This window comes from Mobula hypostoma, unplaced genomic scaffold (assembly GCF_963921235.1).
Source record: "Mobula hypostoma unplaced genomic scaffold, sMobHyp1.1 scaffold_56, whole genome shotgun sequence".
In the NCBI taxonomy this organism is placed as follows: Eukaryota; Metazoa; Chordata; class Chondrichthyes; order Myliobatiformes; family Myliobatidae; genus Mobula; species Mobula hypostoma.
The window spans coordinates 366,769-383,261 of NW_026948269.1; the positions used below are offsets into that span (position 1 = coordinate 366,769).

Consider the following 16,493-nt stretch of genomic DNA (forward strand, 5'->3'; position numbering starts at 1 on the left):
GACAAAGGGCTTAATTAGGAAGGGGAAAAAAGATTATGAGAGAAAACTGGCAGAGAACATAAAAACGGACTGTAAAAGCTTTTATAGATATGTAAAAAGGAAAAGACTGATAAAGACAAATGTAGGTCCCCTGCAAACAGAAACAGGTGAATTGATTATGGGGAGCAAGGACATGGCAGACCAATTGAATAATTACTTTGGTTCTGTCTTCACTAAGGAGGACATAAATAATCTTCCAGAAATAGTAAGGGACAGAGGGTCCAGTGAGATGGAGGAACTGAGCGAAATACATGTTAGTAGGGAAGTGGTGTTAGGTAAATTGAAGGGATTGAAGGCAGATAAATCCCCAGGGCCAGATGGTCTGCATCCCAGAGTGCTTAAGGAAGTGGCCCAAGAAATAGTGGATGCATTAGTGATAATTTTTCAAAACTCGTTAGATTCTGGACTAGTTCCTGAGGATTGGAGGGTGGCTAATGTAACCCCACTTTTTAAAAAAGGAGGGAGAGAGAAACCGGGGAATTATAGGCCGGTTAGCCTAACGTCGGTGGTGGGGAAACTGCTGGAGTCAGTTATCAAGGATGTGATAACAGCACATTTGGAAAGCGGTGAAATGATCGGACAAAGTCAGCATGGATTTGTGAAAGGAAAATCATGTCTGACGAATCTCATAGAATTTTTTGAGGATGTAACTAGTAGAGTGGATAGGGGAGAACCAGTGGATGTGGTATATTTGGATTTTCAAAAGGCTTTTGACAAGGTCCCACATAGGAGATTAGTGTGCAAACTTAAAGCACACGGTATTGGGGGTAAGGTATTGGTGTGGGTGGAGAATTGGTTAGCAGACAGGAAGCAAAGAGTGGGAATAAACGGGACCTTTTCAGAATGGCAGGCGGTGACTAGTGGGGTACCGCAAGGCTCAGTGCTGGGACCCCAGTTGTTTACAATATATATTAATGACTTGGATGAGGGAATTAAATGCAGCATCTCCAAGTTTGCGGATGACACGAAGCTGGGTGGCAGTGTTAGCAGTGAGGAGGATGCTAAGAGGATGCAGGGTGACTTGGATAGGTTGGGTGAGTGGGCAAACTCATGGCAGATGCAATTTAATGTGGATAAATGTGAAGTTATCCACTTTGGTGGCAAAAATAGGAAAACAGATTATTATCTGAATGGTGGCCGATTAGGAAAAGGGGAGGTGCAACGAGACCTGGGTGTCATTATACACCAGTCATTGAAAGTGGGCATGCAGGTACAGCAGGCGGTGAAAAAGGCGAACGGTATGCTGGCATTTATAGCGAGAGGATTCGAGTACAGGAGCAGGGAGGTACTACTGCAGTTGTACAAGGCCTTGGTGAGACCACACCTGGAGTATTGTGTGCAGTTTTGGTCCCCTAATCTGAGGAAAGACATCTTTGCCATAGAGGGAGTACAAAGAAGGTTCACCAGATTGATTCCTGGGATGGCAGGTCTTTCATATGAAGAAAGACTGGATGAACTGGGCTTGTACTCGTTGGAATTTAGAAGATTGAGGGGGGATCTGATTGAAACGTATAAGATCCTAAAGGGATTGGACAGGCTAGATGCAGGAAGATTGTTCCCGATGTTGGGGAGGTCTAGAACGAGGGGTCACAGTTTGAGGATAGAGGGGAAGCCTTTTAGGACCGAGGTTAGGAAAAACTTCTTCACACAGAGAGTGGTGAATCTGTGGAATTCTCTGCCACAGCAAACTGTTGAGGCCAGTTCATTAGCTATGTTTAAAAGGAAGTTAGATATGGCCCTTGTGGCTACAGGGGTCAGGGGGTATGGAGGGAAGGCTGGGTTCTGAGTTGGATGATCAGCCATGATCATAATAAATGGCGGTGCAGGCTCGAAGGGCCGAATGGCCTACTCCTGCACCTATTTTCTATGTTTCTATGTTTCTATGTTTCTATGTATCCGCCTCCATCAGTGAACACCACACACTCACCACTCAGTGTGAAAAATCTGCCTCTGACGTTTGCATGGATTCACAGCAACTTCCATATGTCGAAAAGGACCGTGGTCCCAACTTTATACCGATATGCGATATCCACCGTCATCTCGTCTCAAACGCAAACGGTACCCAGTTTTTGCTGCTCTGCATCACCGTCATTATACAGGAAGGTTTTAACCATTCTTTTCGACATTCTTGCAGAATCAAGATGTTCGCATTTAGATCAGTCCTTCTCCTTGGTCCGTTAATAGCAATGGGATGTGCGATACCAACAGTGAGATATTAACTTGTGCCTGCGATGCTATATCACCGGCAGATCGCAGAATCAAGTCCTGAAAATTTTAGGTGTCGATGTCCCCACCTGCTTCCACCGCGACACAATCTGTGTGAAACACAAACATTTGCCCACTGACGGGGAGGTGGGGTAGCTGTGGTACTGCTAGAGACAGAGAAAAGAAAGAGAATCACAGAAATTGTGTACGTGTGTGTGAGAGAAAGAGAGGTGGGGAGAGAAAGAGTGAGGGAGGGTGAACGAGAATATTATGGAGGAGAATTTGTACAGAGAGTCTGTAATGTGAGACTAGGAAGGAGAGAAAACACAAGGAAAGTCAAACAGAGCGACTGAACATTTTAAAGTAGTTTTGAAATTTTGCAGCACACGGTATTTGCTCATGATGTTTGTCTGGATGGGAATATTTGAGATTTCCGCTCCGATGAAACCACAACGCATCCACCGCTCTGCGACAATAGCTTCGAACAGCTAATTCTCCCGTTGCGCCGTCTACGTCATCCACGAACCTCCTTATGTTTAAATCCGTTTATGTTTTCCTGCAAATTATATATCATTTATATTAACTATTCTTTCTTTAATTTACCTTTTCAGGTTTGAAATACCATGCGCTGCTGCTAGAAATGCGAATGTTCATGGCATTTAACCTGGATGCCCATGACAATAAATTTGATCATAACTGAACGTTGAGTTTCAAGTTTGTCCCAAACACTGGAGCCTAAACAATGTTTCTGCCCAGGATTGAACTGGGGACCTTTCGCGTGTAAAGCGAACGTGATAACCACGACACCACAGAAACAATGCAAAGCTCTCATTGCTCTGCGCTATTGAGAGGCACCCCCTCCCCACCCTGCTCGAAGGTACAGCCATAAGAACAAAACCTTGTCCAACGTTTCTCTCCGCTTTCAGCAACAAGTATTAAATTTCTGCGACATATACAATTACATGCATTAACAATGTTTTAGATTATCAGAACACTCAGTCCTCTTGTATTGTCATTTAGAAATGCATACATGCATTTCTCCGAAATGATATCGCAGAAAACAGGACAGACCAAAGACTAATACTGACAGAACCACATAATTATAACATATAGTTACAGCAGTGCAAAGTAATACCATAACTTGATGAAGAACAGACCATGGGCACAGTAAAAAAAAGTCTCAAAGTCCCGAGTCGATCGACTCCCGAGTCCCCGATAGCAGGCGGCAAAAGGGAGAAGCTCCCTGCTATGAACCTCTGGGCACAGTCAACTTGCAAAATTTCCTGTGGGGTGCTGGTCAGGGCGCGACATTTACCAGGTAACTGAATACGTTGCTTATATACAGCAAGGAATTAAAACAGCTTCGATACTCTAGCTTTCATCAGTCTCCACGGGCTGGCGCTCCAGCTCACGAGCTAAATTCAACGGCGCCTTGAAGATTTCTCACCCTGTCTCTCTCGTCCGTTCTCATCACCTCAGGTTACAAGTTAATTGAAAGTGACTGAACAACGTGCCGATGCATTTATAGACAACAGGACGCGTTACAAGCCGGAGCTACTTGTGAGATGATACCAATTGTAGAGTAATGAATCACGGCCAATCGTCACACCGAATCCACACTAACACCAGACACACCATCACACTGATATCTCACTGATGATCATGTTCCAATCTGATCCGTCGGATCGCAAACAGGCAAAGACACGAACGGCCAATTAAACGACCTATTGTGAAGGAAAATTACATTGGGAACAATAACCTTCAGGCAAGTAGATCACATCAAAGGTCGCAGTGGAGGGATCGCATTGCAGCGAGAGGGATCTGACCATTGGAAACGGAAACTCAGCACGTCAGTAGAATCGGGGGAGGTGTCCTCTCTTTAGCAGAGGCTTGGTGAACACGGGACAAGTGAGAATTATTCTATAAATCGGTTCACAACGAACGCAGCATCATGTTGGGAGAGAGGGGGAGAGATATCAGAATCTCGATACAATTTCCGGCCATTGAGGCTATGATTAATATCTCTTTTGTTCGCATGTGCTTGAAACAATTCGCCGGTACAAGTAAACATTTAGCTTAATCGACAGCACAATGAACCAAGGTGATGTGCAATTAGAGTGCATCTGAAGCATGGCTTCAGGAAAGGTCGAGTTCGTTGCTTCACCATTTGGTTAATTGAATTGAGAGGACACGTGATGCCTTGATCCAACAAAGAAACCACCTCAGACACGTTCAACATCGGGAAGTGAGGTTACGCGTGTTGAACGAAAGAACCAAACAGGGAGAATGCGTGCAGCCCCGCGGGCACATGCCTTTTAGTTAATAAGGGTGGATCTCCTGCAAAACTTGTAAGCTCACGCTCTCTTTGCTCAGATCAAAATCAAAGGTGCATCGCTTCGAAGTTAAACGCAAGTAATAAGCAGGGTGTCTGACAAACACAAAATTAAATATAACATTTCAGCTGAATGCTCAGCTTGAGAAACGCCCAGTCACCTGGGCGTTGCAAGCATTAAAATCACAAGTGCTCTAGGTGAGGCTCGAACTCACAGCCTCGGCATTTCTCCGCCGTGTACTGCCATATAAGTACCGCGCGCTAACCGATTGCGCCACTAGAGCCCAGTGCTGCAAACACTTCGTTTTAAATATCTGGAAAGAAAAAATGGAAGAAATCCCTATATCGTGGAGCAAAGAGCATAGAAATATACCTGAAAAGGCCGTTCAGCCCACAGTGTATTGCCGTAGCATCTAAACAGCAAATCAAAGATACTCAAACTCTAATCCCTCCTTCGTACCATGTCCATATCCCTCGATCTTCCTGACATCCATGTGCATATCGAGTAATCAAATGCCACCTATAAATTTGCTGCTGATGCAAACATTGTAGGTAGAATCTCAGATGGAGAAGAGAGGGCCTACAGGAGTGAGATATGCCAACTAGTGGAGTGGTGTCGCAGCAACAACCTGGCACTGAACATCAACAAGACGAAAGAGCTGAGTGTGGACTTCAGGAAGGGTAAGACGAAGGAACACATTCCAATCCTCATAGAGGGATCAGAAGTGGAGACAGTGAGCAGTTTCAATTCCTAGGTATCAAGATCTCTGAGGACTTATCCTGGTCACCACATATCGATGCAGTTATAAAGAGGCAAGAAAACATCTATACTTCATCAGGAGTTTGAAGAGATTCGGTATGTCAACCAATGCACTGAAAAGCTTCTATAGATGTACATTGGGAAGCATTCTGACAGGCTGCATGGCTGTCTGGTATGGGCGGGCGGGGGGTGGCGGATACTGCACAGAACCGAAAGAAGCTGCAGAGGTTTGTAAAATTTGTTCCTCTCCATCGTGGATACTAGCCTACGAAGACCCAGGACATCTTCAAGGAGCGGTGCCTCAGAAGGTTTCCACTGTGACGGACCTCCAGTAGCCAGGACATGCCCTTTGCCCACTGTTACCATCAGATAGGAGGCACAGAAGCCTGAAGGTACACACTCAGCGATTCAGAAACAGGTTCTTCTGCTCCGCCATCCGATTTCTAAATGGACATTGAACGCATAAGCACGACCTCAATTTTCAAATATATATTATTTCTGCTTTTTTCCACGATTTCTAATCTATTCGATATACGTATACCATCATTGATTTGCTTATTTATTATTATTTATTTTCTTGTTCGATATTATGTATTACTTTGAACTACTGCTGCTAAGTTACAAAATTTCACAACACATGCTGGCGATAATAAACGCTATTCTTTGTTTTCTGAATTTTGGATCTGACCTCTTTAAAGCTTCTAATCTTTTTGTTTCTACCACCGTACTGGGCAGTGCACTCCAGGCATTTTATTGTTTGATACCAGGAGAGCAAGGCAGAAGCAGGAATAGCGAATTGGACAAGGACTCAGGACTATGACTAGACTGGGACCAAGGGTCTGGGTTTGGACTCGGAATCGGATCCCAGAACTAGAGGCGACATGAAGAGGCTAGGGTATGGACTCCGAGCCCGAGACTGGGCAAGGACCCAGTACCTGGAGCTTGCCTCGGGCTCGGACTCCAGAACCAGGTAAGGAGATGACATGGGCCAGGGAGAGGAGGAACATAGAAAAGCAGAGCCTTGGTCTCGGGAGAGCAGGTAATGGAACCATGGACACATACACAGAACACAGTCGGGACCCCTCCTTGGGTACAGGACATAGGGCCGGGACTCATGACCCCCCGCGGGGCAACGGCAAGCCGGCCTGACTTACCCCACGGAGGCGAGGACAAGACAAGACCAACACGAAAGAACACCAGACAGTACCTATCTAGCTCCAGCGATAGTACTAGACCGAGGTGCTGGCGAGGGCTGCAGACGAAAGCTAGAGGCGAGAGGGGCAGAGAAGGGATTCAGACGGGGCGGGGGTGGGGGCGTAGTGGTAGGACAGGAACCACAGACCGCCAGGGAAGGGACTTGACTCGGAACCTGGATGCCGCCAGGACCGGGATTTTACTCGGAACTTGGATGCGCCAGGAACAGGACTGGACTTGGTACTTGAATGCCCCTGGAGCCAGGACTAGACTTGGAGCCTCCGGGTAGTGGCGAGCTCTCGACTCGGCCCGGGAACAGTAGACAGCGGTTCTTGATTCCCTCCGGCTGGTTAACTGACGGACCCACCTCGGTGAGGAATCTTTGCAGGCTCGATTTGGCGAGGTAACTTGACAAGAGTGCTCCGGTGAGGAACGGCGAATTACCGGCACTCGCTCCGGGCGGAGACAAGGCTTGCTCCGGCCAGATGACATTGGCACGCCGTACCTATAGTGACTTTGCAGACTCTCCCGCGCCGAACAGCTGAAAGCCGGAGACGACGAACTACCGGTTCAGCCGAGAGTAAATTGCCTCTAATCACCAAGGCCGACGGAGACGGGAAAACAGGAAACCAAAGGGAAACAGGCAGTCAACGGTCCGGATCGTAACATAAACAAAGTAAATTTAAAGAGACCCCGATCCGGACCATGACAAGGTGTGGTCTCACCAAGGCCCTGTACAGCTGCAGAAGGACCTCTTTGCTCTGATACTCAATTGCACTTGTTATGAAGTCCATCATGCCATTAACCTTCTTCACTGCCGGCTGTACTTGCATGCTTGCTTCCAGTGACTGGTCTACAAGAACACCTAGATCTCGTTGTGCTTCCCCTTTTCCTAACTTGACTCCATTTAGATAATAATCTGCCTTCCTGCTTTTACCACCAAAGTGGATAACCTCACATTTATCCACATTAAACTGCATCTGCCATGCATCTGCCCACTCACTCAACCTGTCCAAGTCACTCTGCATTCTCATAACATCTTCCACATATTTCACACTGCCACCCAGCTTTGTGTCATCGGAAAATTTGCTAATGTTACTTTTAATTCCCTCATCTAAATCATTAATATATATTGTAAACAGCTGCGGTCCCAGCACTGAACCCTGTGGTAGCCCACTGGTCACCGCCTGCCATTCCGAAAGGGACCCGTTAATCGCGACTCTTTTCAGTCAGCCAGCTAATTTTCAATCCATGTCAGTACTCTGCTCCCAATACCATGTTCCCTAATTTTGCCTACTAATTTCGTACGTGGGACTTTATCAAAGGCTTTCTGAAAGTCCAGATGCACTACATCAACTGGCTTTCCCTTGTCCATTTTCATAGTTACATCCTCAAAAAATTCCAGAAGATTAGTCAAGCACGATTTCCCCTCCGTAAATCCATGCTAACTCGGACCAATCCTGTTACTGCTATCCAGATGTGTCGTAATTTCATCTTTTATAATTGACTCCAGCATCTTTCCCACAACCGATGTCAGGCTAACGAGTCTATATTCCCTGTTTCTCTCTTCCTCCCTTCTTGAAAAGAGGGACAACATTAGCCACGCTCCAATCCACAGGAACTGATCCTGAATCTATAGGAGATTGAAAAATGATTACCAATGCGTCTACGATTTTGAAAGCCACCTCCTTAAGTACCATGGGATGCAGACCATCAGGTCCCGGGGACTTATCAGTCTTCAGACCCAACAGCCTATCCAACCCAATTTCCTGCCTAATATAAATTTCATTCAATTCATCCATTACCCTAGGTCCTTTGGCCACTATTACATCTGGGAGATTGTTTGTGTCTTCCCTAGTGAAGACAGATCCAAAGTACCTGTTCAACTCCTCTGCCATTTCCTTGTTCCCCAAAATAATTTCAGCCGCATCTGTCTTCAAGGACCCAATTTTGGTCTTAACTATTTTTTTTTCCCTTTTCATATACCTGAAGAAGCTTTTACTATCCTCCTTTATATCCTTGGCTAGTTTACCTTCGTACCTCATTTTTTTTTCTCCGCGTTTTGCCTTTGTAGTTACCTTCTGTTGCTGTTTAAAAGTTTCTCAGTCCTCCGGCTTCCTACTAGTCTTTGCTATGTTATACTTCTTCTCTTTTATTTTTACTCGTCCATTATTTCCCTTGTCAGCCACGGCCTCCCCTTACTCCCATTAGGATCTTTCCTCCTCATTGGAATGAACCGATCCTTCACCTTCCGCATTATTCCCAGAAACACTTGCCATTGCTGTTCCACTCTCATCCCTGCTAGGGTATTGTTCCATTGAACTTTCGCCAGCTCCTCCCTCATAGCACCATACTTCCCTTTGTTCAACTGTAATACTGACACTTCCGAGTTTCCCTTCTCCCTCTCAAATTGTAGATTAAAACTTATCACATTATGGTCACTACCTCCTAATGGCTCCTTTACCTCGAGGTCCCTGATCAAATGCGGTTCATTGAACAACACTAAATCTAGAATTGCGTTCTGTCTGGTAGGCTCCAGTACAAGCTGTTCTAAGAATCCATCTCGGAGGGACTCCACAAACTCCCTTTCTTGGGGTCCAGTACCAGCCTGATTCCTCCGTCTACCTGCATGTTGAAGTCCCCCATAACAACTGTAGCATTACCTTTGCGACATGCCAATTACAACTCTTGATTCAGCTAACACCCTACATCCAAACAACTGTTTGGGGGCCTGTAGGTAACTCCCATTAGGGTCTTTCTACCCTTTGAATTTCTCAGTTCTATCCATACTGACTCTATGTCTCCTGATTCTATGTCCCCCCTCGCAAGGGACTGAATATCATTCCTCACCAACAGAGCCACCCCACCCCCTGTGCCCATCAGTCTGTCCTTTCGATATGACGTATACCCTTGAATATTCATTTCCCAGGCCCTGTCCACTTGAAGCCATGTCTCTGTTATTCCCACAACATCATACTTACCAATTTCCAACTGTGCCTCAACCTCATCCACTTTATTTCTTATACTCCGTGCATCCATATACAATACTTTTAATTCATTACTCCCCTCACCTCCCATATCAATTACTTTTTCACTTGGCCATACTGTACGATCCCTTCTTGAGCTTTCTGCTCTGTTGATTCTGCTGTCTTGCTTAACTTTTCTTATTCTCACTTTCCCTTTATCTCCATCCTTACGTTTCCAGTTTGTCCACTCCCCCCACCCCCCATCTACTTAGTTTAAACACACCCGTGTTGCAGAGGCAAACCTGCCTGCCGGAGTGCAGGTGCCCCGTTTATTAAGGTGCAACCGGTCCCTTTTGTACAATTCATCCTTACCACGAAACATACCCCAGTGGTCCAAGAATGTAGACCCTTGCTTCCTGCACCAGTTCCTCAGTCACACATTCAGATCCATTATCTCCCTGTTCTCGAGCACTCCAGCACGGGGAACTGGAAGCAAACCGGAGATAACCACCCTGGAAGTACGCTTTTCAGCCTGCTTCCGAGCTCTCTGAAGCCGCGCTGTAAAATGTCTTTCCTCTTCTTCCCCACGTCATTTGTGCTGACATGCACCACCACTTCCGGATGTTCACCTTCACTCTTGAGGATTCCCTGCAATCGGTCCGTGACATCCTGGTTCCCAGCACCAGGACACTGTTGTCCTAGAGCACTGCTATTCTAAAATGTTTTAATGCGATTTTCAGTTCAGTGTGTTGTTTTACATGCCGAGCTCCAAAAAGTCTTTCAGCATTTTGTCCAACATTGTCAGCCCATTCCTCATTTTCACACAGAATTCCCAGATCATTCTCTGGGACTGGAAGACATTCCACACAAACCAGACTGAGGAAAAGCGGGGAATCCTCTGTCGGGGTTCCCTTCACTGGGAGTTCTGTGATTTCTTGTAATCAGTGAACTTGATGAGTGACAGGCTGAGTGAAAGCGAATGGAGAGGACATACCTGCACAGTGATAGGACGTCCCGGTGTCTATGACCACGGGAATAGTCACTGGGCAACCTCTTCACCCATTAAGGAAATTTCCGAGTGCATTCATAGAAACATAGAAAACATACAGCACGATACAGGCCATTCGGCCCACAGAGCTCTGCCGAACATGATCCCTACCTTCGAACTGCCTCGGCTTTACCCATAGCCCTCTGTTTCTCTGTGCCCCATGTAGCCATGCAGGAGTCTCTTAAAATACCACATCGTTTCCGCCTCCGCCACCGTCGCCGGCAGCCCATTCCGCGCACTCACCACTCTCAGAATAAAAAATTACCCCTCTTATCTCCTCTGTACCTACCCCCAGCAGCATAAACCTGTGTCCTCTGGTGGAAACTATCTCAGCCCTGGGAAAAAGCCTCTGACTATCCACACGATCAACGCCTTTCAACATCTTATACACCTCTATCAGGCCACCTCTCATCCTCCGTCACTCCAAGGAGAAAAGGCCGAGTTCACTCAACGCATTCTCATACGGCATGCTCCCCAGTCCAGGCAACATCCTTGTAAATCTCCTCCACACCCCTTCTATGGTTTCTACATCCTTCCTGTAGTGAGGAGACCAGAACTGAGTACAGTATTCCAAGTGGAGTCTGACCAGGGTCTTATATAGCTGCAACATTACCTCTGGCTCTTAAACTCAGTCCCTCGATTCAGGAAGGCCAATGCATCGTATGCCTTCTTAACAGCAGAGTCAACCTACGTAGCACCTTTGAGTGTCCTATGGACTCGGAAACCAAGATCCCTCTGATACTCCACACCGCCAAGAGTCTAACCATTAATGGTATATTCTGACATCATATTTGACCTACCAAAATGAACCACCTCACACTTATCTGACTTGAACTCCATCTGCCACTTCTCACCCCGGTTTTGCATCCTAACAATGTCCCTTTGTAACCTCTGTCAGCCCTCCATACGATCCAGAACACCCCCAACCTTTGTGTCATCAGCAAATTTACTAACCCATCCCTCCACTTCCTCATCCATCTCATTTATAAAAATCACAAAAATAGAAAGGTTCCCAGAACAGATCCCTGAGGCACACCACTGATCACCAACATCCATGCAGAATGTTACCCGTCTACAACCACTTTTTGCGTTCTGTGGGCAAGCCAGTTCTGAATCCACAAAGCAATGACCTCTTTACTTTCTGAATAAGCCTTTCATGGGGAACGTTATCAAATGCCATGCTGGAATCCATATACAGTACACTACAACTATAGCTGTACCTTCATCAATGTGTTGAGTCACATCCTCCAAAAAAAATCAATCTGGCTCGTTAAGCACGACTTGCCTTTGTCAAAGCCATGCTGAACATTCCGAATCATATTATGCCTCTTCAAATGTTCATAAATCCTGCCTCTCAGTATCTTCTCTATCAACTTACCAACCACTGAAGTAATTTTCACTGGCCTATAATTTCCTGGCTATCCCTACTCACTTACTTGAATAAGGGAACAACGTCCGCAATCCACAAATGCTCTGGAATCTGTCCCGTCCTTATTGATAATGCAAAGATCATTGCCAGAGGCTCAGCCATCTCATCCCGCGCTTCCCACAGTAGCCGAAACTTCTGAAATGCTACTTCGCTGCCGCTGCTACTGCGCGTTGGAGAATCTCCGGAGGGGAAGGCCCCAAATCCCCGACTTTGCCAGTTGCCTGTTGCCGGGGCCGGGGTCGAAGCGCTCGGTAGAGATGGTGCTAGGTGCTAGGTGTCGAAGGGGTGGGCGGAGGCTCGAAGTTTTCGGGTGGACTCAGAGTCGGACTGTTATCGGGTGCTTCCAGGATGCTGCATCAGCAAGTTTGCGGCACTGGAAGCTTATGGCAGGGAGAGTTTTTCTTCCTTCTACCGTCTGGGTGAGATGATGGGACTTTCGAGAGACCTTGTGTCTTTTTTTAATCGTGCCCATGGTCTGTTCTTCATCAAATTACGGTATTGTTTTGCACTGTTGTAACTATATGTTATAATTATGTGTTTTTTGTCAGTTTTTTTTAGTCTTGGTTTGTCTTGTGTTTCTGTGATATCATTCTGGACGAATAAATTGTATCATTTCTTAATGCATGCATTACTAAATGACAATAAAAGAGGACTGCGTGTCCTCATAATCTAATCTACTCTAATATTCCAAGCCCCAAGATGGGAATCAGGTGCCTATGCTTAACCCAACCGAAACAAGGGACAGCTGGATGACCCGGAGTCCTGAGTCCACGGATTGGACCGTTAAATGGAATGCGGACTTCACGGACCGGACCATGACACCTAACAAACTCTACCCCATCTAAACCCCTCACTCTCGGGAGAGGCCAATCAATATTTGGGAAATTAAAATCTCCCACCACAACAACCCTGTTATTTTTACACCTTTCCAGAATTTGTCTCCATATCTGCTCCTCGATGTCCCTGTTACTATTGAGTGGTCTATAAAAAACACCCAGTATAGTTATTCACCCCTTCCTATTCCAACCTTCCACCCACAGAGACTCCTTAGACAACTTCTCCATGAATTCCTCCCTTTCTGCAGCCGTGACACTATCTCTGATCAACATGGCACGCCCCCACTTCTTATTGCTCCCTCCCTGTCCTTCCTGAAACTTCGCAAGCCTGCCACTTGAAGTAGCCATTCCTGCCCCTGCACCCTCCAAGTCTCTGTAATGGCCACAACATCATAACTCTAAGTGCTGATCCATGCTCTAAGCTCATCCGCTTTATTCATATTACACCTCGCATTAAAATGGACTCATCTCAAACAATTGGTCTGAGCGCGTCCCCTCTCTATCATCTGCCTATCCTCCCATTCGCAATCTCTCCAATCTTCTTCTTCACCAATTCCGGAAATTTCTAGGTGCATTTATTAGCAACACAGAACTAACTGTGAAAATTACAAATCAGAATATTATTAACGTCACTGAGCACAAGCGCAAGGAAACAGGGCCTTTGACCTTTCTAGTCAATGGCGAATTAATTTTTCTGCCTAGTCCTATTACCTGCACAACCACCCACCGGACAACGCCTAACCAAATACTTTTCCAATGTTCTCTTCGATGTCGAAATCGAACCCGGATCCACCACTTCCACAGGCAGCCCGTTCCGCACTCTCATCACCTTCAGAGTGAAGAAACTCCCTCCTCAATTTCCCTTAACATATTCAGCTTTCACCCATAATCTGGGAGCTCTGAGGTGGGGGCAAAAAATGGGATGAAGAAGGAAGGCGGACAGGAAAGGGGATTCGGGACCCGACCCTTCATCGTTGCGTCTATTGTAAACATCTGAGAAGTTTAATTAATTATGCATAGTTTTAGAGATGCTTCATTCATTCTTGACGGGGTCATAGGCATTTGGAGTTGCATTGCCGAATACATGATGCAAGAATGACGTGTCTCCCGCAATGTCAGATTTTCCAGTTGTTTGAATCTCACAATTACATCACCACTAACGAAATTTAGGCTGCCCTGTAGGAATTGTACTCTGCTGTTGCTCGTGGGAAGTGTTGAAACACGTCCCCGTGGAGCTCGAAAATGTTATAAAGACTCAGGTAAATTGACATGCCAGTGTTCCACTCGGAAAGGCTGCCGAGAAAATCATCGGGACGGAATAGGCTCACACTGAAATGTGGCAAACATTTGCAAGTGACAGTGGAATATTGTACGTGATTATGGCAGCCATTGGAGTTCCTGGTAAGCGAGATTAATGCTTTAAATTCTGTCACTCCTTGTGTGCGCTGCTGACACTCTCGTAACGGTAATTTTGCCAGCTATGGTAAGTGTAAAACAGATACGATCGGGGAATCCTCTTCATGAAGGTAAATATTTGAAGACAGATCTGCCTTTTAATGAAGCATCAAAGTATTATGATTTGAGCTTTAAGGAGTCGCTGTGCACAAGTTTTGAGAAGTATTTTGGGCTGCCAGGTTGTGCAGTGGTAAGCACAATGCTTTACAGTACTAGCTCAATACCCGCCGCTGCCTGTAAGGAGATTGTACGTTCCCATCGTGACCGTGCACGTTTCCTCCGGGTGCTCCTGTTTCCTCCCACAGGCCAAAGCCGTACCGGTTGTTAGATTAGTTGTAAGTTGTCTCATGATTAGATAGGATTAAAATGGGGAATTGCTAGGCCTACCCTGGGCTGTATCTCAGTAAAGTAAAAGAAGTATTATTGATATGAACTGATAGATTAATAGATGTCTAATTGTTAGTTACAGTCCAGCGTGGAGCATATAGCCTAATGATCCTGCATCAATGTGCACTCTGCACTATGGGACCCCATCACTGCCGGCTACTCTGTTCACCACTATTGGGATTGACAGTCACTAGATTTACAATCGGGGTGTTGGGAGCCACCATCACCATTGACAGCAACGGTAAGGATGTAAGAGGAGGCAGATGATGGGGTCTGCAATAAAAGGGCAAAATGCTGGAGGAAGTCAACGGGTCAAACAGCATCTTTGGAGACAAAGGAAATTCGACCTTTTGGGTGGGGAATATTGTGTCTGTCGCTATACAGGGCTTCGACCTTGGTCGTAAATCACCCGTTCACTTCACAAATGCTGCCTGAAACCAATGAGCCAGTGTTTTGATCGATCCAATCCAACTTTAACCCAAAAAGGGAGGTTCCCGAGGTGCTGCAGAATGTTTACTTTGGATGACAAGCTCTGACCCAATCCATGTTATTTCGCTAAGAGATTTGATTTCGGCATCAGATCCATGGAACATTCAGTTGATGTCCGTTTTTTTTTTTGACAACACAGTGAATTTACTGGCGATTATCATCCTGCCCCGGGGTAAATGCGGCCTCTCCACCTGCACCACTCGTTACCTGGTGGCTATGGCGGTGGCGGATCTACTGGTCATTGTCACTGAGGTAATCCTGAGTAAAATCAAATATCATTACTTCCCACTGAGTTTCCTGGACATCACTCCTGTGTGCGCTGTTATCGACGTACTCAATCGAATAACCACAAATTGTTCAGTCTGGTTCACCGTCACATTCACCTTTGATCGATTTGTCGCCATTTGTTGTCAGAAGCTGAAAACTAAATATTGCACCGGGAAAACTGCGGCTGTGGTGCAAATAACAACCGGACTTCTTCTGTGTCTGAAAAATATTCCGTTTTACTTCGCAACGGAACCTGGGAAGATTATTGACAACCTCCCGTGGTTCTGCGGTCCCAAGCCAAGCTACTTCACTGACAAAGGTTGGCTTGGACTTGACTGGTTCGATACTGTTTTAACACCATTGCTCCCATTCGCTATAATTCTGCTGCTCAACGCTCTGACAGTCCGGCACATATTGGTGGCCAGTCGTGTCCGGAGAGGGCTCAGAGGTCAGAGCAAACGGGAGAACAGTAGAGACCCGGAGATGGAGAACAGGAAGAGGTCTGTGATTTTACTTTTCACCCTCTCTGGCAGCTTCATCCTCTTGTGGCTGACGGTTGTCGTAGAATTCGTCTATTACCAGGTCAAAGGGACAGGAGAGGCCAGCATTGGTTCCGAAAATGTTTTGGCGCAAGTTGGCTACGCGTTAGCGAACGTAAGTTGCTGCACCAACACCTTTATCTACGCAGTGACTCAGTCCAAGTTCAGGGAGCAGGTAAAGAGCGCGATGAAATATCCAGTCACCTCAGTAGTCCGGTTCTTTAAAAAAGCTGCGAAATGAGCTCAGCCCAACAGCCCAGGACCTCGTCCCTGTTCAGCGCTGCCTCATGTCCAATTGCGGGGACGGAGCTGAACGCCCAGTCATCAGCAAGAGTCGCGATCTCCCAGCGTCCAGCGCTACGTTCATTCCCATATTCCCCAGGTTCAGCGCCACGCAGAGCACGGGAACCACTCTCATATTTTGTGTGTCTGTATTCACAATAATAAAAAGTACATTTCCAAACAGTCAGCCAGCTGGACAGAGTACATGCAAATAAATATTGTTAAACTTTCATGTCGGAACCCTCCCATTCTTTTGTGTTTCTAT

The 16,493-nt window shown here is 46.2% G+C and overlaps 1 protein-coding gene and 2 non-coding genes across 3 annotated transcripts; 1 reads left to right on the top strand and 2 right to left on the bottom strand.

The window, feature by feature from the left end:
* Nucleotides 1–2,987: 2,987 nt before the first annotated feature.
* trnav-uac (transfer RNA valine (anticodon UAC)) lies at nt 2,988–3,060 on the bottom strand. The gene has a single exon. It is a non-coding gene; the product is annotated as a tRNA-Val (tRNA).
* Nucleotides 3,061–4,766: 1,706 nt separating this feature from the next.
* Nucleotides 4,767–4,860, bottom strand: trnai-uau (transfer RNA isoleucine (anticodon UAU)). The gene is made up of 2 exons: nt 4,823–4,860; nt 4,767–4,802 (listed from the first exon to the last, which is right to left on the bottom strand). It is a non-coding gene; the product is annotated as a tRNA-Ile (tRNA).
* Nucleotides 4,861–14,188: 9,328 nt separating this feature from the next.
* On the top strand, nt 14,189–16,187 carry LOC134342278 (probable G-protein coupled receptor 139). Its single transcript, XM_063040247.1, has 2 exons — nt 14,189–14,210; nt 15,280–16,187. Exons 1-2 carry the CDS (start codon nt 14,189–14,191, stop codon nt 16,185–16,187), a joined length of 930 nt encoding a protein of 309 aa, XP_062896317.1.
* Nucleotides 16,188–16,493: the final 306 nt, after the last annotated feature.

What these genes read in the sequence shown, in the direction of transcription:
- LOC134342278 (XM_063040247.1), top strand. Translation starts at nt 14,189, where the DNA reads ATGGCAGCCATTGGAGTTCCTG. An exon ending in GGCAGCCATTGGAGTTCCTG is followed by an intron (nt 14,211 to 15,279) that starts GTAAGCGAGATT and finishes TTGACAACACAG; the next exon opens with TGAATTTACTGGCGATTATC.